The 20,028-nt window shown below is 51.4% G+C and overlaps 1 protein-coding gene across 1 annotated transcript in view; it reads right to left on the bottom strand.

Annotated features, from left to right (window-relative positions):
• ABHD17C (abhydrolase domain containing 17C, depalmitoylase) overlaps positions 1 to 20,028 on the bottom strand; it is a 65,461-nt gene that overhangs the window by 25,471 nt on the left and 19,962 nt on the right. The window contains exon 2 of the mRNA XM_032391914.1: positions 19,674 to 20,026. Coding sequence (XP_032247805.1) covers positions 19,674 to 20,026 — 353 coding nt within the window. The remainder of the gene's footprint in view (positions 1 to 19,673; positions 20,027 to 20,028) is intronic.

Genomic DNA, 20,028 nt, shown 5'->3' with positions numbered 1-20,028 from the left:
ATTCAACCTGAGTCCGAGCCAGAGACCCAGCTCCCCATCACTGAGCTACACCCACACACCAGCAGGACGAAAATCCCCATGTGCACCTTACAGGGACAGACAAGTGAGGGCCCAACAGTTAGGACTTAAAAAAGAGGATACTAAGAAAGAAAGTATCCTGACGGGTCTGGGAACGTACACCCATAAAACAGGAACAGGATGCTCTGGAAAAGGGAAGTCAAGGGTAAAAACGAACTCAGGGATGAAGAACGATGCTCACACGGGAAATCTAACTCAGAGGCTGTAACACGAGGTCAAAGAGGCCTCCCGGGACATCCAATGAACTAGACAAAGAGATGGGATATCATGGGAGGCGGGGGGGCCCTGCAGGTCGGGGTACCAGAGGCCACACTAGGAGGGTCTACGCAAGCAGACCCTGGCCCTCAGTGAAAGCCCGGCTGGTGGGGAGCAGGGTGGAGACGGTGCAGGCTCACTAGAGAGGATGCGGCAGGACTGGCGCTGACGTTTACTTCCTGAGATCACAACCCTGCCAACGAAGACCAAATAACCCCCAAACACTAAAACAGCAGAAGGAAGTCAGCAGGGGTGGATAACCGAGAAAACGCCCTGTATTTCTCAGCAGGAAGTCCAGATGCGCTGACCATGGTCCCTCCTGGGTGCTGGGGCGGGGAGGGGGGGACAGCGGGGCGACTGCTGCACTTTGTCCCAATCTCTTCTGTGTGATTTATTACTCTGTGCATATATTATTCAAGTCACAATGTTCAGTTCTGTCATGAGAAGGTTACTCACCTCTCACGTTGGTTTTTGTAAGTTTTCCCACCAGCACGCTGGCCTGACTTGGCGCCAACGGGGAATCTTACTGCATTTACCGAGGCACATCCTCCAGGAGCACCCCGAATGCTCTCTTTCTTTATGAAAATGAGGAGAGGGCTCCCCCCGCATCGCACCAGGCACAACGGTCTGAGGAAACGAAACGCAGGCAGGACTTGCACGGATTCGAGAAGTTCCTCCCTCCCCCCACTCTGCCCTTCACAAGTCGGCCACGCCTCCCGCCGGCGCCGAGGGACCCCACCGCGCTAGAGTGTGCCCCCGGCCTCCGACCACCAGCTGCGAATTTACAGTAATTACACTGGAGAATCGGGTCTAAAAATCAAGACTGAATATTAGTAAGGTCAGTGGCAAGGAGACCTTGACGGGCAAAGTGCGGGCCTTAAGATTACAAGAAGACATTTAAAATCTTCAAAGCTGGTTTCAAAGACAACTCCCCCAGAAGCTTGAGACCTGAGTTGGCAAGAGTTCACGTGAAAAACAAACAAACAAACTTGAGGGGAGGGTCTTAAAAGTAATCAAAAGCTTTAATTGAGGCTCGGTGCTGGGGAGCTGTCAGGATGGTGGCAACGGCCAACTCTAGAACACCCTACTCTCCCAGCCTACGCCCCCTTCCCGACCACCCACGTGTCACAGTGCGCACACCACACAACAGTGACCCTACCAGCTGAGTGTCCGGTCGGACCACTAGCATCGTCACTCGGCAGGACTTGTGAAATCACCTGGGTCTTTTACTGAAACCAGGTAGGAACTCTGCTCGAGCGAGAACCAATGCTCCTCAGGAACCAAGAGAAAGGGAGAAGGTGGGGCCTCCTACCCGAATACCTAAGTGCTCTGAAGAGAAAGGGTCAGCTGACAAACAAAGATTTTATTTTTTTTATACATTCTTTTTGAAAGTTTTTATTTATTTGACAGAGAGACAGCGAGAGAGGGAACATAAGCAGGGGGAGAGGGAGAGGGAGAAGCAGGCTTCCCGCCGAGCAGGGAGCCCGATGCGGGGCTCGATCCCAGGACCCTGGGATCATGACCTGAGCTGAAGGCAGACACTTAACCGATTGAGCCACCCAGGCGCCCCCAAACAAGATTTTAAATCCACTGTTTAAGTGCATATCTTGCTCTTATTGTATCACAGGAGTGGAAGATGGAAAAAACGAGTACTAAAATTGACAGGAAGCACAAGCCTCGTGGTTGAGGCAAAGATGACAATATTAGATGTATCAGAGCTTTGGAGGGTGGTTTTTGGTTTTTTTGTTTTTGTTTTTGTATTTTCCTCCATCAAATGCTCACTGGCCTCTGGCCGACAGAGGATATGTTCAGTCGCAAAGAAAAAAAGAAAGCACTTCAAGAACACATATGAAAAGCTAGAAATAAATGTCATTTTAAAGACTATGTGCACTTTCCTCCATCTTTCTGAGCCACTATCACGGCGTGCACGAATGTCCTGGCAGACACTCTCAAGAGCATCAACAATGCCAAGAAGACAGGCCATGCTCCAAAGTCATCGTCTGGTTCCCAACTGTGATGATGATCCATGGTCACACCGGCGGCTTTGAGATCAGTGATGATCACAGAGCTGGGAACATTGTTATGACCCTCACGGGCAGGTTAAACACGTGTGGAGAGACCGGCCCCAGATCTGATGTACAACTCAAAGATCTAGAAAGATGGCAGAATAATCTGCTCGCGTCCCACCAGTGTGGTTTCATTGTACTGACCACCTAACCTGGCGTCATGGCCCATGAAGAAGCAAGACAAAAACACAAGGGAGGGAAAATCCTGAGAGTCTTTTTCTAGGGATGTGATACATACATGCAAGCAGAATACCTCAATGGACCAAAAAAAAAAAAAAAAAGACTTTGAAAATTGCAATATAGGGGCGCCTGGGTGGCTCAGTTGGTTGGGTGACTGCCTTCGGCTCAGGTCATGATCCTGGAGTCCCTGGATCGAGTCCCACATCGGGCTCCCTGCTCAGCAAGGAGCCTGCTTCTCCCTCTGACCCTCTCCCCTCTCATGTGCTCTCTCTCTCTCATTCTCTCTGTCTCAAATAAATAAATAAAATCTTTAAAAATAAAAAAAAAAAAAAGAAAATTGCAATATAATCAGGGAATTATTTTCTGTTAATGAACTCTCGATGAATAAAATCTTCCTCATAATATGGAAGTCTACCATTCCACTTGATCTCACACTTTCAGAAAGGCATGCATATGCATCAGCAGGGTGTAGTCACTGGTGAGTCTAGACCACGGGAGAGGCGGGTCCATCGCATTGCCCTGTGGTCAAGCCACGTGTGAAATGCCCATGGTACCCCCAGGCCTGTCTCAGAAATGTCGCTAAAGCAGACCACGTTCAGAGAAGAGGGCCGGAATGGCAAAGGGTCTAGATGCTCATGCACAGCATGGTCAAAAGAAGTGGGGATAGTTAGTCTGTTAAAAAAAAAAAAAGGCAATTAGGTAAGAGAAGAATTTAATTTAGCCACTGTTTATTGAGGCTTTCTACATGGCATCAGATCCTGCGGGGAGTTCAGATGTGAGCAAGATACCACCTTTGCCCTGCTAGAGTCCACCTGATAGTGGTTTCCAAGTATCGATGGATGTTACCTGGAACAGCAACCAAGAATTAGGACCAACGAGAGAAAAGGAAAAGAGCTGAGCTTCACAACAGAAAATTGTTCTTCTTAGAAAGATTCAACTGTTGTTATCTAGATATGAACTTAATTATTCATGCAGACAACATCTGAAACGGAATGGTTATCAGTAATCAGGGAATTATCAGCAAGGATAAATCCAGGACTCAGGTGGTTGGTGACCCGGGGCCTGGAGGGGGTGGGAACTGAGTGGGAGTGGGTGGTGAGCCAGGACCAGTCTCAGCAATATTGGACCTATTAAAAACATCTGGAAACTACCGTTATCCTTATTTTTCTTATTTTGCTGTGGATGAGTAAAAGTGTCTGCTTGCACCGCGGACTTGGACTGGGACTGCGGACCAAGTGGATCCCTCCAGTTCTCATGCCCCTTCCACGGATCATCTGACTACATATTCTATCGGCTTCCCTAGCAAGCGCGAGAGCCTTAAAATCCACTGGTAAACACAATGGGCTTTATAGGGCACGGCAAACTACAGAAATGACCATACCCCCTAATATCTCTGGCTATAATTCAAGAAGACTCAGCTTCTGTGGGGTGGGAGGATGGGGGAGGGAGGGATATAAAATGATTTTCCTTACAAACGGTGCCTTACACCAGGATCCATTCTGCCAAGAAACCTGCAGATGCTCCAAACTTCACTCTTCTACCGCCTGAGTCTTCTTATTGTAGGTTTACGAAGACCCCCTCACTTTCAAGCCTGGTAAGAACCCACAAAGAGGGGGGTTTCCAAGGACTTCTCTTACTTGCTGCCCCGTGGTCGTTGAGACCGAAACATGTCAAGAGCCTCGTCTGGGATTAGGTCAAAAAGCCCTTCCTGAGAACTGCCAAGCACTAGGCTCTTGAGCAGCTGGTTATGATAAACATCCTACATCCTCGGAGTGGGCTGGAGGCCAGTAAGCCACCTGCAATGATCATTCAAGCTCCTGGAGGTTAAGAATGCCTTTCTTTGGTTATCTGTTGAAACTAAAGCACGTTGAGGAGGCTCCATAAACAGGTCAGATGGATTTGTAGGGATTTTTCACTCCCTATCAGGAGGGGAAAGTGGTCCAAGTTTAAATGCTCACAAATAAAACACTGTTCCATGTTATTAAAATAGGTCATCATGGCCCTTTAAAACCAATTTCAGGAATGACAATAAACAGAGGAATGAGAAATAAAACTCAATTACACTAAAAAAAAAAAAAAAAAAAAAGAGTCAAATATGGAAAGACCACGTTGCTGGACCACAACACACTGCCTTCTTTACAGACTGACAAAATCACCCAGAGCAAACTATAAAAGTAACTACTAATGTCAACAAATTAAGAGAGGCAGCCCCGGAAAAAATGTAATAACCAAAAGAAATACACTGAAGCCTCCCACTCAGCTGCTGAACAGCCACATGGGCTAAGGTAAACCATTGCTCTCCCAAGCCTCCTCCTACTAATACCAAGTGAAAATCACAGTACCTGTCCTACCTTTCTCCCAAAACTACCCTTAGGGAGGGAGAGGGTGCATGGGAACGTGCCCTCAGGCACAACACCCTCTACAAACACAGTGGGTTGCTACTTCTCAAATCTTTAAAGGCCATCTACTATCAACGTTTGCATTTCTTCCCGTTTCCCAGCAGTTTTTTTAAAAATTCATTTTGTCAGACTTACATACAAGCACTTTGCAGACATGTGCTCATTTATTATTCATAACAAACGCTACTATATACACGACTAGCATTTCCCCCTTTTACAGAAGAAGAAATTGAGGCCCAGAGGAACCCACAGAGGCAGGAGCCAACCCCGGGCAGTCTGGCAACATGGTCCTTGCCCTTGCCCTCTGCACCTCCTACCCGCCAAAAGTTACAGGGGTTCTGTGTACCAGCCCCTCAGCATCTCCATCCTATCAGAATCCACAACGCGAAAGGCAAAGCGGTCAGAACCACCCATCTCACTAGAAAAGAATTGTTTCTTTTCCTCCTTTCAGCTGATATACAAAGGTTCAGGAGACTTTTTTTTTTTTTGTCTTCAGAATACTGTTAGACAAAAGTCCAGAATTCCACGGGGGGCGGGGGGAGAGTCTCTATGGGTATTCAAAGTTACCTTTTAAATGCAAATTGAAGGGGGTTTTTTTTGTTTTTTTTTTTTACTGTAAAAGATCTAGTAACAATGAAAGATTGTACCAAGCATCTGGCCCAGCACCTGAGATGTATCAGGCACTTGAATTGTTGAAGGGTTGAAAATTGTAAAAATTTAAATTTCTCATCGTGCTCAGATCCTGTGATTCTAAGAAAAGAAATTCAAAAAATGTTAAGTATAACAATATGAATCTAGACCACTGGTGTCTAAACTTTCCACCATGTAACCTCCCTTCCTAAAAATGAGAGCATGTATTTCTGATAGGTGTATAGACACAGACTTATATATATGAGTGTTTTAAAACATTATATAAAATCTTAGGAACATTTAAAATAAAAGACATTGGAAAGCAATAAGTTACGAACAGAAATATAAGCTCTGACGTTTTCTCTTGGCGCCCAGTGCATAGTCTTGAGCACCTTCCAAGATGCTCAGCTCCCATCACCCTGGGGGCCCACGAATGTAGAGAACATCGTCTGATTTTAGAACCTGAGCCCCAGGGTCAGGCTGCCTGGGTCCAAACCCTGGCTCACCTCTTAAATCTGTGTGGCCCTGGGCAAGTCACTCATCTCTGCCGGTCCCTGCCTCACAGATGTGATGATTAGAATTATGTACCATAGGAAATGTGCTTAGCACAAAGGAGACGTTCAGTGAGTGATGGCTAAACCAAAACTGACACCTAAAGCAAACCTCCTGTTTATGAACAGAGAAAACGGGGTGCAAACACAGTATATGACTCCCCAGGTCACATGTCCGTGCATGTCAACGCCTGACAAGGAGCCACACCTCTTAGCTCCAGACCATTGATATTTCTATGTTTTTACTGCACCCCACTCATTCTAGATAAGTGGGACACACCCCTGGAGTTCCAATCTATCCATCCATCCATCTATCCATCCATCTATCTATCCATCCACCCATTCATCCATCCCACTCATTCTAGATAAATGGGACACACTCCTAGAGTTCCTATCTATCCATCCACCCATCCATCCATCCATCTATCCATCCATCTATCCATCCATCTATCCATCCACCCACCCATCCATCCATCTATCCATCCATCCATCCACCCACCCATCCATCCATCCATCTATCCATCCACCCATCCATCCACCCATCTATCCATCCATCTATCCATCCATCTATCCATCCACCCACCCATCCATCCATCTATCCATCCATCCATCCACCCACCCGCCCATCTATCCATCTATCTATCTTTACAACAATGATGTTGAAATCAATGGCCAAGACTCCAGTGCTTTTCCTTTGAATACTATTTGGTATGAAATCTATTTAACATCTCCCTTAGACCTATTCTCGTACTGCAATCCATACTCCAATGATGGCAGGACAGAGCGCAGTGCACCAAGGAAAGCCTGGGTCTGCAGATGCCTCCTCACCATGCCTGGGTGCTGATGCAAGAGACAGAGCAAGAGATTGCCAGGAAATCGGATAGCTGGGATAGGATCTGTGCATGTCCATGGTGCGAATTTTTCTTACAATAAAAGAGACAGGAGAGTAACGATAGAGTGGGGGAGGGGATGGATGCTGCAAGTACGGTGTAATACTGATAACTGTTGAAGGAGGATGATGAGGACATGAGGTTCATTTTAATATTTTATTTATCTTGTATATAATAAAGTTAAAAAAATAAAACAATATGGCAAAGCAAAAAACAGAGCTGGAGTATCGATCTCAAGGTCCTGAGGAAGTGAAGGTCATCCACAGGCAGCCCAGTTTTTCCAATTCTGCATTCTCTGCATTACCAGCTGCCACAAAATACACAAATTCCCATAAGAACAACGACCGGGTCTTCCGAAAACACATCAGAAAGCAGTGGCCCGCAGTGTGTGTGTGGGGACAGCGAGGCCATACTGACAGTACTGGACTTGTCCACACTCCTGCCCCGTAACGGACAAGAAGGACAGACAGGCTCCGTCCTCTCTGCGCTCCTGTCACCCTGCCTGGACCAGTCCCACAGTCCGGTGCCACTCGGGAAAACAGCTTCATCCCGCAGAAGGAAGGCCGGGCATGCGGTGGGGGGATGGCGGGCTGTGGGCAGCATCTCAGGTCCCCGGGGCCTGGCGGCCCCTTTCCCTCCCCAGGCCGTCTGTGTAAGCGGGGCTGCGCTGGGCTCTGCGTGAGTCCGGGGAGAATCGGAGCCGGGCCCTGTCCTCGGGGACGCCACAGTCCTGCCCAGGAGCCGGATGCGGGCCGAGCTCGCCGGGAGCTCTTACCGGCAGTGATGAAAGCGGTGGGAGCCCAGAACGCGACCTGGCCGCGCTAGCAAGGCTCTGCAGGGCGGCGGGAGGGACGGCCCGGGAAGGGCGCGGGGAGCCGGGGGGTCTCATCCTCGTAAACACACCGGCGGCGGCCCTTCCTTCTAACCCAACTGTTGAGAAAAGAGCTGAGGATGCAGGAGACCACTCCTGAGAGACTCGGGTCCAACCATTCCGAACGTCCCGGGTGTTAGTGCATTGCCTTTGCAGTTCTTTGTAAACGTGGAGACGAGGGGACAAGGCAAAGGCCACGGAAGAAGGGGCCACGGAAGGTGCAGGTGCCCCAGAGGCCTCCTCTTGTCCCCCTTTTGGCTCAGAGGGGAAATCTGGGGGGAGGCGGGCAGGAGCCACCACACAAATGACCACCGTGGTCTTCACCACACCCGATCCTGCAAAGGTACTTGAGGTGCCCTCACGCTGCCCACGTCCTGCAGCGCTCACCCCCACTCAGGGTCAGGCTTTCCAGAAACTAGTCTCGGGGAAGCCAGGAGGCTGGCAGCACCGAAGGGACCCCAGGGATGGCAGCAGGGCGTAGGAGTGGGCAGCGCCTCCCACGGGGAACCACCGCGATGCCTGGGTGCCTCCGAAGAGATCACAGGAGGGCCCAGCTCTCCGGACACAGCAAGTGACCCAGGAGCCAGCAGCCACCACCAGCTGACACCATGGTGCTGCCCCCGGGGAGAGCGCCGTCATTCACGGGCGCATGGGACCCTCCCACACGGGGTGCTTGCAGGCCTGGTGCACCCGGGTGCAGACTGAGCGGGGCTGGACTGGGGGGTTGGCCGGAGGCAGGGTTCTCCCAGGCAAACGCCCATTCCCCCAAGTTTGCTTTTGGTTTCGTGGCTTTCCTCCTTGGAAGGGACAATTCCCAAATTTATCCAGACCTTGCTCCTGAAATCCAGGCTCGCGCCCTGTCTCCTGCTCTGTGTGTCCCCCTAGATGGGCATCGCAAAGGCGACAGAGACAAAGCGAGACTCCTGGCCCAGCCTCCCCACTCGGGAGCCTCTCCAGCCCTCTGCCACCTCAGTGAGGAGTGACTCAGGCTTCCTGTGGCTCAAGACAAAACCCCAGGACTCATCCTAGAGCCTCCCTTTCCCCACTCGACTTGGCAAATACTGGTGACCTACCTCTAAATGAACACCCCAGATCTGAGCACCTCTCACCACCTCTGCGGCCGCATGTCTGACCCACACCACCACTGTCTCTAACCTACAACCCTGCAGGTGAATCCTAACTGGCCTACTTCTTCCCTCCCTGGGACCCCGGCCTTCCATTTGTCATCCACACAATCATCAGGAACCACCAAAGCCTATCAAATCCGGTCACTTCTGTCCCCAAGGCTCCCATTACAAGCTGCACAAGCCCAGTGCAATGGTCTATGAGGCCGGATAGGAGCCCCAACCCCACCCAGTGACTCTGTCCGGGTTCCCATTGCCCCCACCATGCACCTCACTGGCCCTGCTCCAGCCACACCAGCTTCCGGGATGTTCTGTGAACCTCAGGGCCTTTGTCCCCTGGCCCTTCCTGCACCGAGCCACAGGGCTAACCCCTCACTGCTCTGGGCCAGATGTTCCCTGGATGAAGCCCCTTCTCACCTTTTAAAACCGTACTGCGCACGCCCACTCTCTCGGTATTTCCACCACCCGACTCTCTTCTACATTCTTCTCCTTTCTCCATAACATTTATCATATTCTAATCAAATACAGTTTACATAATTATTAGGATGACTGTTTTTCCTGGGTATCTGCCCCCTGAGTGAAAGCTTCCAACAGTAGGGATTTCGTGTTTGTTTTGTTCTGGAAGAATGTCTGCCCATGGCAGGCCCTTAATACATTTGTTAAATAAACAGATCCAACAGGATATGAGATTGAGTCAGAAAAGGATATTTTATAATTCAAAGGCCGGGCAGTGGACCGTTGCCGGAGATGACAGGTACGAGGTGTGGCCGCGGACGGGGGCCGTGGAGGTGTGCAGGGTGGTGGAGGGGAACAAGGGCGAGGGACAGGCTGGGCAGCCAGGAAGCAGGGGTAAGGAGCAGGCTCTCCACGTCCGTGAATATTTCAGCCGCAGGGGAAGTTGGCACGGGCGGGATGGCAAAGGACTGGGATCCAGGTGGGCAAACTCTGATGAGTCTGCTGCAAGGTGTGGCTGACCAGACGTGTGGACGGACAGGAAGGCCCCAGAGGGGGGCTGCAGCTCAGGCCCGGAAACAAGGGTGATGGTGGTCAGAACGATGGTGGGGCGTGTTTCCAGCACGCAGACTCTGAACTGTGGCAGGGCTGGAGCCCCAGGCCTGCGAGCTCCCGCTGAGCTTTGGGGACAGAGGCAGACCGGAAATCCTCCCCAGTGAGGGCACAGCCCGGCCATCTTCATCCCTCCCTTATGACCATGTTCTTTCTGGAGTTTTCTTGAAGCTTTAGTAGGAAAAACCAATTTTTTCCAATTAAATATATGAGAGCATGCTCATTTAAAAAATTATTTCCTCCAGCCTCGTTATATAACATAAAACACACAAAGAAGTGTTTAATATGTGAATGGTCCTTTCTTTTCATATATATGAAAACTAAAGTGATATGAACACAAGTTTACAAGGATGCAACCAAACACAGGGAATCTGAAATATCCTTGCGTTATTCATGACAACAGGGAGAAATCAAAATATTTAAGTTAAACCAGCATACAAAACCCTTGTGCTGGTATTCTAGACCTTTGCGGCAATATAATTATCACTGTACGTGGTTTGGTTCTGTCCATGACAATCACTAAAAATAGTTTCGGGAAAGTTGGAATTCTCATTTGATTACTAGCCATAATAACAGAGGGGTTAACCAGCAGTTATAATTAAAGTCTAGAAACTCTCACTCTGTGGATATATCCTGAATATGGGCTTGCTTCACTTTCTTCCCCCAACCTAACTGCCCAGATTTCATCTGAACCCCTCAAAAATGTAAACTAAAGGAATAAGCTAATAATCAGTACCAGGATTCTTTTGTGCTCCCTTTTTATTTGAAAATTAAAGCCGTGCTCTGTTAACAAGTAATCCTGAGGTGGGGCTCTGCTCAGTGATTCAGCAAATCATTGACAGGCATCCGTTAACTAGCAGTCTGAATCCGAATGACCTAGACTTTCTGGAAACAGAGGTTTCCAGTTTCACCATGGTGCCACGGTCCTCGAGCGCTCTGAAATAAATCAATAGTGTGGAAGTTATCAATGAGCTCCATTACACAAAGCCTTGAAAACTCAACAGGAATCTGAGGTACAAGGCATCATGGGAGCATTCATATTTTAAAAGGAAGTGTGTGATTCAGGTCCCTTGCCCGACTTTAAGAAAAGGGAAGGATAACTATCTACTGAAGGTCGTCCCAGTAGTTAAGAGCAACCAGCATGTCCTGAGTGGTGGACAGGGACTGGGTTTTACCTTCTCGTCCCCCTCGTCCCTGACGCTATGCCCCAAGAAGTCTCCTGCCAGACCACACGGCCCGCACCCGCGAGCAAGGCCCGCAAAGGGCATGGTGGAGGGAGCGAGAGGGACGGGTTGCAAAGTAATTGCAAGGTGTTGGATGACAGGTAAAGTTTCCTCTCCTTTTAAGTTCTCCTCTGGGCATATAAACACCTCGGTAGATGAAGTGCCATCCAATTTGAAACACTAATGCATACTACTCCCCAAAGCACAAACGTGATACACCGAGCCCGGAGGAATGAATTCAAACAGCCTCTGCCCCTTAGCGGCAAATACAGTCATCCCCCCACTTCTCCGCGGTTTCCAGTTCCTGGAGCTCAACCACAGTCCGGACGCAGGTGATCCTCCTTCCGACGCATCATCAGAAGATCACTAGCCGCCTGACGCCACGTCCCCGCACCCACGTCCCCCACCTCACATCATCTTATCGTGTGGGCACCGTATCATTTCATGTCCCCATAAGGAGGGTGAGTGCCGCATAGTAAGGTAGCTGGAGAGGGAGAACACATTCACATAACTTTCATTATAGCATACTGTTCCATCGTATACTGTTACAATTGTTCTATTTTATTATTAGTTATTGTTGCTCGTCTCTTGCTGTGCCTAGTTTACACATCCAACTTGATCACAGGTACGTGTGCCCAAGACAAAGCCCAGCATACACAGGTTTGGTACGATCCGTCTCAGAACAAATCTCCCACGGATGGGGGGGGACGCCTGCAGAACTCAGTCATCTCTGCTCTTCTCTGCGCCCACAGCCACCGAGCCAGGCCTGCCCTGAGCGCTGTTCACGTCCACGCAGGGTGGGGAAGGAAGTGAGCTCTCTAACAGTCCTCCTGATCTAAGTGCCTGGCCTTCAGCATGATCTGAACATGCGGTTATGATTGCTCTAATAATGTTATTAATGATCGTGAACAGGAACAGCCCATTTGTGGTGCTCTTACCGCGTGGGAGGCACTGGGCTAGAGCACCTCACACAGGGGGTCACTCCCATTTTATCATTACCGACACGGTGAGTGACCAGTCCGGTCATGATGGTACCTGAGGTCCACACAGGTTAGGAGACCTGCCCGAGGCCAAGCAGCTAATCTAAACTCGGGTCTGCGTGCCTCCAAAATCCCTGCCCTTCACACAGAAGCATCAGAGAAAGCTCAGACTCACAGGAACCTTCCTCGCCAGGTCCCCCTTGAGGCAACCTTGCTGGGTTGCTCTGACGTAAGAGCCAGGAATCAGCACGGCTGTAAATCAGCTAAATGAAGAAATAAATCACCAAGTCGTCTCGAGCTGGAGACCTCTGACTGGAGCGGCGTGGAGGGCCACCCCTGCGCACCTGTGCCCGTGTCCCCCGCCGCCTTCACCCAGCCCACCCACTCCCCTGGGCCCCAGGGGCCGCGCACGGCCAAGTCCACAACCCCGGCTACCGGCCACCAGCTGCCCGCCGTCCCAGGGGGCGGCCATCGGCTGCAGGGCAGGAGAGGAGAGGAACGAGGGAGGGGAGGCCTATTTCCCTACAGCCAGTGGCCCCCAGGCCGGCCATGGGAGCCCACACGGGTGGTCACAGAAAGACAACGGTGTCACTGTGCTACTGACCAGCTTTAAGGAACCAGCTGTGGGCTACTCTTCAAGGCCCATGCTCTTTTGTCAGAGTGAGCCTCGTAGAGGCCGGGAGCTCCATGGAGGCTGGGCCTTGCAAGCCCTGCAGCCAGGAGCGGCGGGAGCCTGGCCGGCAGAGCCCCTGCAGGTGCCGGGGGAGTGGACGCCCCGGGGCCCTGCCCCTCTGCCGGGATGTGCCGGTTCAAGGGGACATGAGGGACCGGAAGGTGTGCCGGAATCAGAACGAATTTCCCTCGCTCCAAAGGTTCTGGGCTTATCTAACTTCTGTAAATTCAATCTCTTAGACGAATCAGGAAGCCTATTATTTAAAGCAAGCCTGGGAGGGAAAAAAAAAAAAAAAAAAAAGAAGTCATTCGAACAGCCAGCTAACGATCTCCTAAGGGTCTCTTGCTGAGATTTTGGATCCCTGCACGAAAGGCCTCTTCAAGTGCAGATTCATAGTCTCACCACGAGCCGAAGCAAAATACCCCGGGGAAGGCGGGTGTGCTGCCCATGCTAAGGCCGGGCCCGGGGTCTCCTGTGGGATCCAGGCCCCGGACAGGGAGAGGAGAGGAGCCAAAGCCGCGGGAGAGGGTAGGGCGCCCCCTCGGGGCTGCGCTCTCAGTCCCCTCGGGTGATATCCTGGAGGTGACTTCTCCAGAACGAACAAAGGGAGGAAAGGCCCCTTCCGCCAGCCGGGCACCAAGACACCAAGCCGACGGGCGTGAAGCCCGACCCTCCAAGGGCCCCTGAATAAACACAGATGCATCCGGAAGGCGTGGCTGCCCCTTCCCACAGAAACACGCACGAGCCCGTCGGGCCTTCTGCAAGTGGGTCACCCTCGGAAAAGAACCGTGGAGAAGGAATGATGGCTCACGGACACAAAAGCTGGGGATCTGCTGGGGCTGGAGAGAAGCGCTGCCCGCACGGCGAGGCCACCGCCACGGCCCGGCACGCGCGCTCCGAGGGCCCGGGGGAGACGCCGAAGCAGAGGGCGCCCTGCCGACCCCCAAAACGCACTTCACCCACTTCGGCTTCAACGAGCCTATTCCGAGGAGCTGCACTCTCCCGAGTGGGACAGTCCCACACTGGCCGCCTTACATTGCAGCCACTACTCTGTTCCCTTTCTAGAAACACCACCCTGCTGTGCCTCACGTCAAACGCTCTTCACCACACGTTCTGTTCTCCTCATTCCCAGTCGGTCAAACCCAGGCAGAAGCCCTAAGCGTCCCTCCTTAATGGCACCGTCGTATTCTCTCTGGGAAAACCGAGAGCAAAGAAGTCAGGTCTTTAACTTCACCTTCCCTGGGAAAGGAGCTGCTTTGCTCCTCCCGGGAGTCAGAACCGTAAACACCGTTCACAACCAGCACACGGATCCCACCACCCGAGGGCACCCACTACAGCCTTCCTGGGACTTCCGAATCGTTGTTACGGACCCTGTGAATCACAGACACAGAAGTTATAAAACAGCAACACACGGTTACGTTTTCAAAATGCTTCTAAAAGCTCTCTCTCCTTTCCACCACCACCGTGGTGTGTGCGGCTGGCTGACCCTCGCCACGTCTTCTCACGATCTTCCAGGATCAAGAGATTCCTGGCCAAGAGACAAAAGCAGGATCGGCCCATTCCCCGGTGGATGCGGATGAAAAACGGTACTAAAATCAGGTACAACTCTGAGGAGGCGATGGACACATATTTGCACACTTACTAAAGCCACATGAGGGTCCCATGTTCCTATCCTATCACTCTGCAAACATCCCTACTGCTCTCCCTAAACAATCCCTAAACAATGGACATGTTTTACTGGGGAAATGGTTGTTCTCTGTTACTGTGCCCCCGCACCAGTAGGTTGGTTCAGTAATAAATGTGTGAGACCTTCAGCTGGGAAAAAAAAACAAAAACAAAAAACCTCCAAAATCAAGTCCATCCTTTCACAAAAAAGAAACAGAAGCAAGCAAGCAAGAGTTTAGGATTAGTGATACTCAGAGGGAACCTCCGCACCTCCCCCAGTGTCTGGTAGGAGCGTGTGCACACCTGGTTAATGGTTAATGGCTTGCTGGTAAAGTAAATAAACGAGTGAATCAAATATCGTCTTCGGTAATTTGCCTTTAGCACCGAGGCACCAAAAGCCAGTTCTCTTTCCCTCTGCATCTTTCTCCGACTGGGTCAGTGTTTCTGTCACCAACGCCTCGCCCTTCCACAGTCTCTGCATCAAACGGAAGGTTCGAACAGCTTCTGTGGATGGCACTGGTAAGCACTGAGGATAAACTGAGTCACAAATGCCTTCTCTCCTGTGTTTCTAGATTAAAATGTTTCAGCCAAAATACCCTCCACCCGTCTTCCACCTCATGCTCTGGGTTATTTGCTTGTTTGGGTTTATACTTGCAAACCCGCTTGATTCACACCTTCTCGAATCCTGGGGTCCACTTCTGTAGCTGCTTGTGTCCAGAGGACCCCTGAGGACTCAGACACCTGAGGACGTGTGCTGAGGGGCTTAATCTGCCTACTCCCACCTTAACCCACACGGAGTAATCACTGCCCCAGCTCAGGTTCCAACACTACCTTCCAAGAAGGCTGCGCTGATTTTCAGCGTCCTTTCTACACATTTATTTATTTATTTATTTGAGAGAGAGAGTGAGAGGGAACACAAGCAGAGGGAGAGGGAGAAGCAGGCTTCCTGCTGAGCAGGGAGCCCGATGCGGGGCTCGATCCCAGGACCCTGGGATCACGACCTGAGCCGAAGGCAGACGCTTCACCGACTGAGCCACCCAGGCGCCCTCCACAAATATTTCTAAGGGATTCCAACGCATTCCCTCAATGGCTTGTATCACAACATACTTAACAAAGTATGTAACACAAATGGAAAGCACGTGCTAACCTTCAAGCTTTCAGTCGGGCTTAGGTTCTCAATTGTAGAGAACCTCTCCTCATTGTTTCCAGACCAACTGCAGGAGGACTAGATATTCACGTCCACTCCCCCAAAATTCACATGTTGAAACCTAACCCCCAAAGTGATGGTATCAGGAGGTGGGGCCTCTGGGAGGTGGTTAGGTCCTGAGGGTTAGGGTTTGGAGCCCGTCGGGGGGGGGGGGGGTTAGTGCCCTCATTAAAGCGGCCCAAGAACGCTCCCTCGTCCCCTCTGCCGAGTGCAAATACAATGAGAAGTCAGCAGTCTGCAACCGGGAAGAGGGTCCTCTCTCTGGACCCCAACAACGCTGGTGCCCTGATCTCAGATGTCCAGCCTCCAGAACCGGGAGGAATACATCTCTGTTGTCTATGGACCACCCGGTCTGTGGTATCTCCTTAGAGCAGCCCAAATGGACTAGGACACCAACTTACTTCTTCCACATTGGGCCACACTCTTCCTGAATCCTTCAAAGCTACTTCTATTCCACACCTTTTCTAACAATTTCTCAAATGCTTAAAATAATCATCTACTGGCCAAACAGCAATGAACACCCTTCTTGCCTTCACATTTACTCCCCCCCCCAAACCTTTGTTTTGGACTACTTGCTCACTTCACCACTCCTTGCTAAAGTCCCCCACGCACGTGGGTAGTACACATACTGGGTAGTATCTACGTGGGAAGTCCTCCCTCAAGGACCGGGCAGCGCGTTACAGCATGCGCAGGGGCTGACGCAGATGAAGAGGAATATAAAGGAAGGGTTACTGTTACTCTTCTGTTTGAAACACACACTTCACTGTCCCCAGAACAAACACATAATGGCTCAGACCTCAGGTCAATACATCGTAAACCACCCCCCCTTTTTGGTCTATGGTTGTGTCCAAGGATATTAAGCTTTGGAGGTAAAATAAGACCCAACTCTTGTTTGTAAGAGTCCAACTTAGGAAAAACTAAATTTATCTCATTTATTGACTTATGCGGCATCCGTATGTGCTATTCATTAAACAAATATTTAATGTGCACCTATTATTTAGGGCATTGTTGGACATAGAGAAGACAGAGTCCCTCCCTCAAGGGGCTTCCAATTGAGTGGGAAAGACCATTAAATAACAAGACATAGTAAAAAAAAGCATGATAAGTGCAGGTCAAGGGGCTGAGTACCAGGTGTCCAGGAACACAAAGGGTCTCCGAATCCAATCAGGACCCGGTCAGGATCGAGTGTTTCCGACACAGGAGAAGGGCACACGCAAGCGGCTACAGGTGAGTGTGAGGAGGGAGGCAAGCACGGGGCCAGGTACTCCGGGGGAATGCAGCCTGAGCACAGAGACAGAGACCACGCAGGACAAGGCAGGCTCTCCCATCAGGATCGTGAGCAGTGTGGACCAGGAGGTCAGAAGAGAGATCCCCAAAGAAGGAGGTGGAAAAGGGGGTCTGGCCCAGCCACAGAACGGGTACCTGTGGTGGAAGGCACTCCTGCCTTGGCAAGGACCTGAACAGAGCTGTAAACGGGCACAGAACAGGGCACCTGCCAGGCAAGGTGAAGGCAGGAGAACCGGAGAGAACAAGAGAGTCGGCTGAAGGAAGGCAGTGAGGAGACGGACCGGCTTCAGGGTCGGGTAACTCCCACGTTATGAGAGTAACTGACACACAGAAATGCACCTCTTGAGAAATCTGATGAACAGGAGCACCTGGTGGAGTGGGACGAGCGTGAAACCAGCGGTCAGGAGACCTACTGCGGACGCACCGTGAGACGGCCTTCCCGGGGCCTCGGTCAGACGCGGTGCGTGCACAAGAGCAGGGTCCAGAAGTTAGGAAATAAATCCTAGCAACCCACATTCTTCTGCTTTTCTAAAATACGAAATAGAATATATTATGCCATGCACGTTGCCCACAGAAAAAAGAGGGGTTTGTGAAACATTTGCTTCAGATACAGACATGTACAGACAGATCTGATGTATACGTGTGTCCCTGATCGAGGCGTGACCTATATGTGTTACCGTGGGGTCACCTTCCAAATAGTTGAAAAGCACACGGCAAGACGATCTGGAAGTTTCTTCAAATTCTAAGACTCTCACCGCAGCCTTTAAATTCTACCCCACTTTACAGATGTGTGAATCAATCTAGATATGAATTCTGCTGTAAAATTAAATAAATGGTAGGCAAAAGTTAGATCTATCATCAGATGTTCCAAAATCGAATCGAATTGTTTACCCGAAAACAATGCCCTTAAACTAAATATGACAAAAGTCTCCAGGAAGTAACCACCCCTAGCCCATTCTGTAACACCTGGCCACACCCGTATACTCAGGGCCACAGGCTGGCCGCATATCTGAAAGGCTTTCGTTCTAACGTAGTTACACACACATAGGAACAATGGTCTACAGGAGTTCTCACATCTGGATACTCAAAGTAGGGTTTTAATGGTTCATTTTTAAAAGATTCAATGCCAACCCTCATTCTTAATGCCTTTACCAACAGAACACTGTAGCAATGTATTGATCGTGTAGGACACGTAGTTTTGAAACCCTTCACTGGAACAGGTGGCTTTCAACTAGGTGTGGATCCTGACTCAGTGGATCTACTTGGATACATTCTCATCTGCCCGAACCACTTTCGAAAAACCATCATCCCAGTGAAGTGCTTCAGGACTCCCAGAGAACACAAATAACAACGTATATTAAATCCTAAATACCTTCCTGCCGGCATTTTCCCCAAAACGCAAAGGGTAATTTAGGAACATAGGCATGAACAGGAGACATCATTCACGCTGGCAATCTGCATAAGCCACGCAAACGTATTTTAGATAAAAACACACAAGTGCCGGCTGCCAGAATCGTGCCAACGACTGGGGCCTCTTCCAATGGGAGAAATCAGATAGCATTATAGACATGATCTCAGGTATTTTCACCACCATTGCTCTAGGGTAGGTGGGGAAAAGTCACAAATACCAAAACCAGAGCACAAACAGGTGATGGGACTTGCGCACTTGCCAGAGGTGTGCCTAAGATGAGAATAAAGCTCCTGTTTTCGGACCCAGGAACCAGGCCGGCCATTTGGGCCTTGCACATCAGAGGCTCTCCCGCCATAAATACTTTCCAGTCCTGTGAATGCTAATTCAAGGTCAAGCGAGTCCCCAGACCCTACCAGGTAAGATTCAAACTCAGCCCGGGCTTGTTTCTGAGGCTCTGTGGAAGGTGCCAGGCCGAGAGCCACCAGCTACCTTCCTGCCCACAGAGCACCAGCTACTCTGCACCCTCCCCCCAGGAGACAAACTTCACACCATGCGCCCCCCCAGCTGCCCCAGGGCTGCCCACCCACGGCCCCCCGAGCCCTTTACAACGGGAGCAAAGTCTTTGGAAGTCATCCCGCCCATCGCACTACGGGAGCCCGAGGTCGAGAGGCTCCTGTGCCCGCCCAAGGTCACTTCAGTCCGAGGACCTCCAGGCTCTGGCGGCCAGCCCGCACAAACTCAGCGCGAACCAAGTTGTTCCTGCCCAGCACTTAAGCCACCCCCACGCCTCCACCTGCGGTGACCAGAGCCACAAAAGACCCAGCCAGCGGGCCGGGGGCACCCAGGCGTGCCTGAACACGCAAACCCCCCGGGTGTGAGCTCACAGGGAGCCTGAGGGCCGGTGGGATCTGGGGAGGGGGCGGGAGAAGGCCCGGGCCGGAGAAGCAAAGCGAATCCACAGGGGCCCGGGGGCGGGGGGGGGGGTCACACTCCGCGGGCGCACGGCCAGGGAGGAAGGGCCCCTCTCCCCGCGGGCCGGCCCACAGGCCCCCGGGCGCCCGCCCGCCCTCCCCGCCTCACGCGGCTGCAGGCCGGGCCGGGAGACCCCGGGGGCTCACCGGGTGCGCAGCGCCTGCCAGGCGGCGTCGATGTCGGCGTACAGGTTCTTCTCGGAGGGCCTGCCCGAGCTGACGCCGTAGCCCGAGTAGTCGTAGGAGAAGATGTTGCAGTTGATGCGCGAGCCCAGGCCGATGTAGAAGCTGCACATCTGGCCCAGGTCCACCGCGTTGCCGTGCGAGAAGAGCAGCGTGTAGCGGCTGGAGGGCGCGCAGCGCACGAACATGCAGCCGAGCCGGTTGTCCCGGGCCGTGCGCGAGAAGAAGACCTCGACGGCGTCCAGCTCGCGCTGCGAGTACTGCCAGTCGGCGCGCTCGCTCAGGTGCAGGCTGCACGCGCCGGGCCCCGCGCCCTCCT

The sequence above is a fragment of the Phoca vitulina genome, unplaced genomic scaffold, assembly GCF_004348235.1.
Source record: "Phoca vitulina isolate PV1807 unplaced genomic scaffold, GSC_HSeal_1.0 scaffold65, whole genome shotgun sequence".
NCBI lineage: Eukaryota > Metazoa > Chordata > Mammalia > Carnivora > Phocidae > Phoca > Phoca vitulina.
Note: the sequence above shows the minus strand (reverse complement) of the source record. Positions and strands in the feature narration are given on the sequence as shown.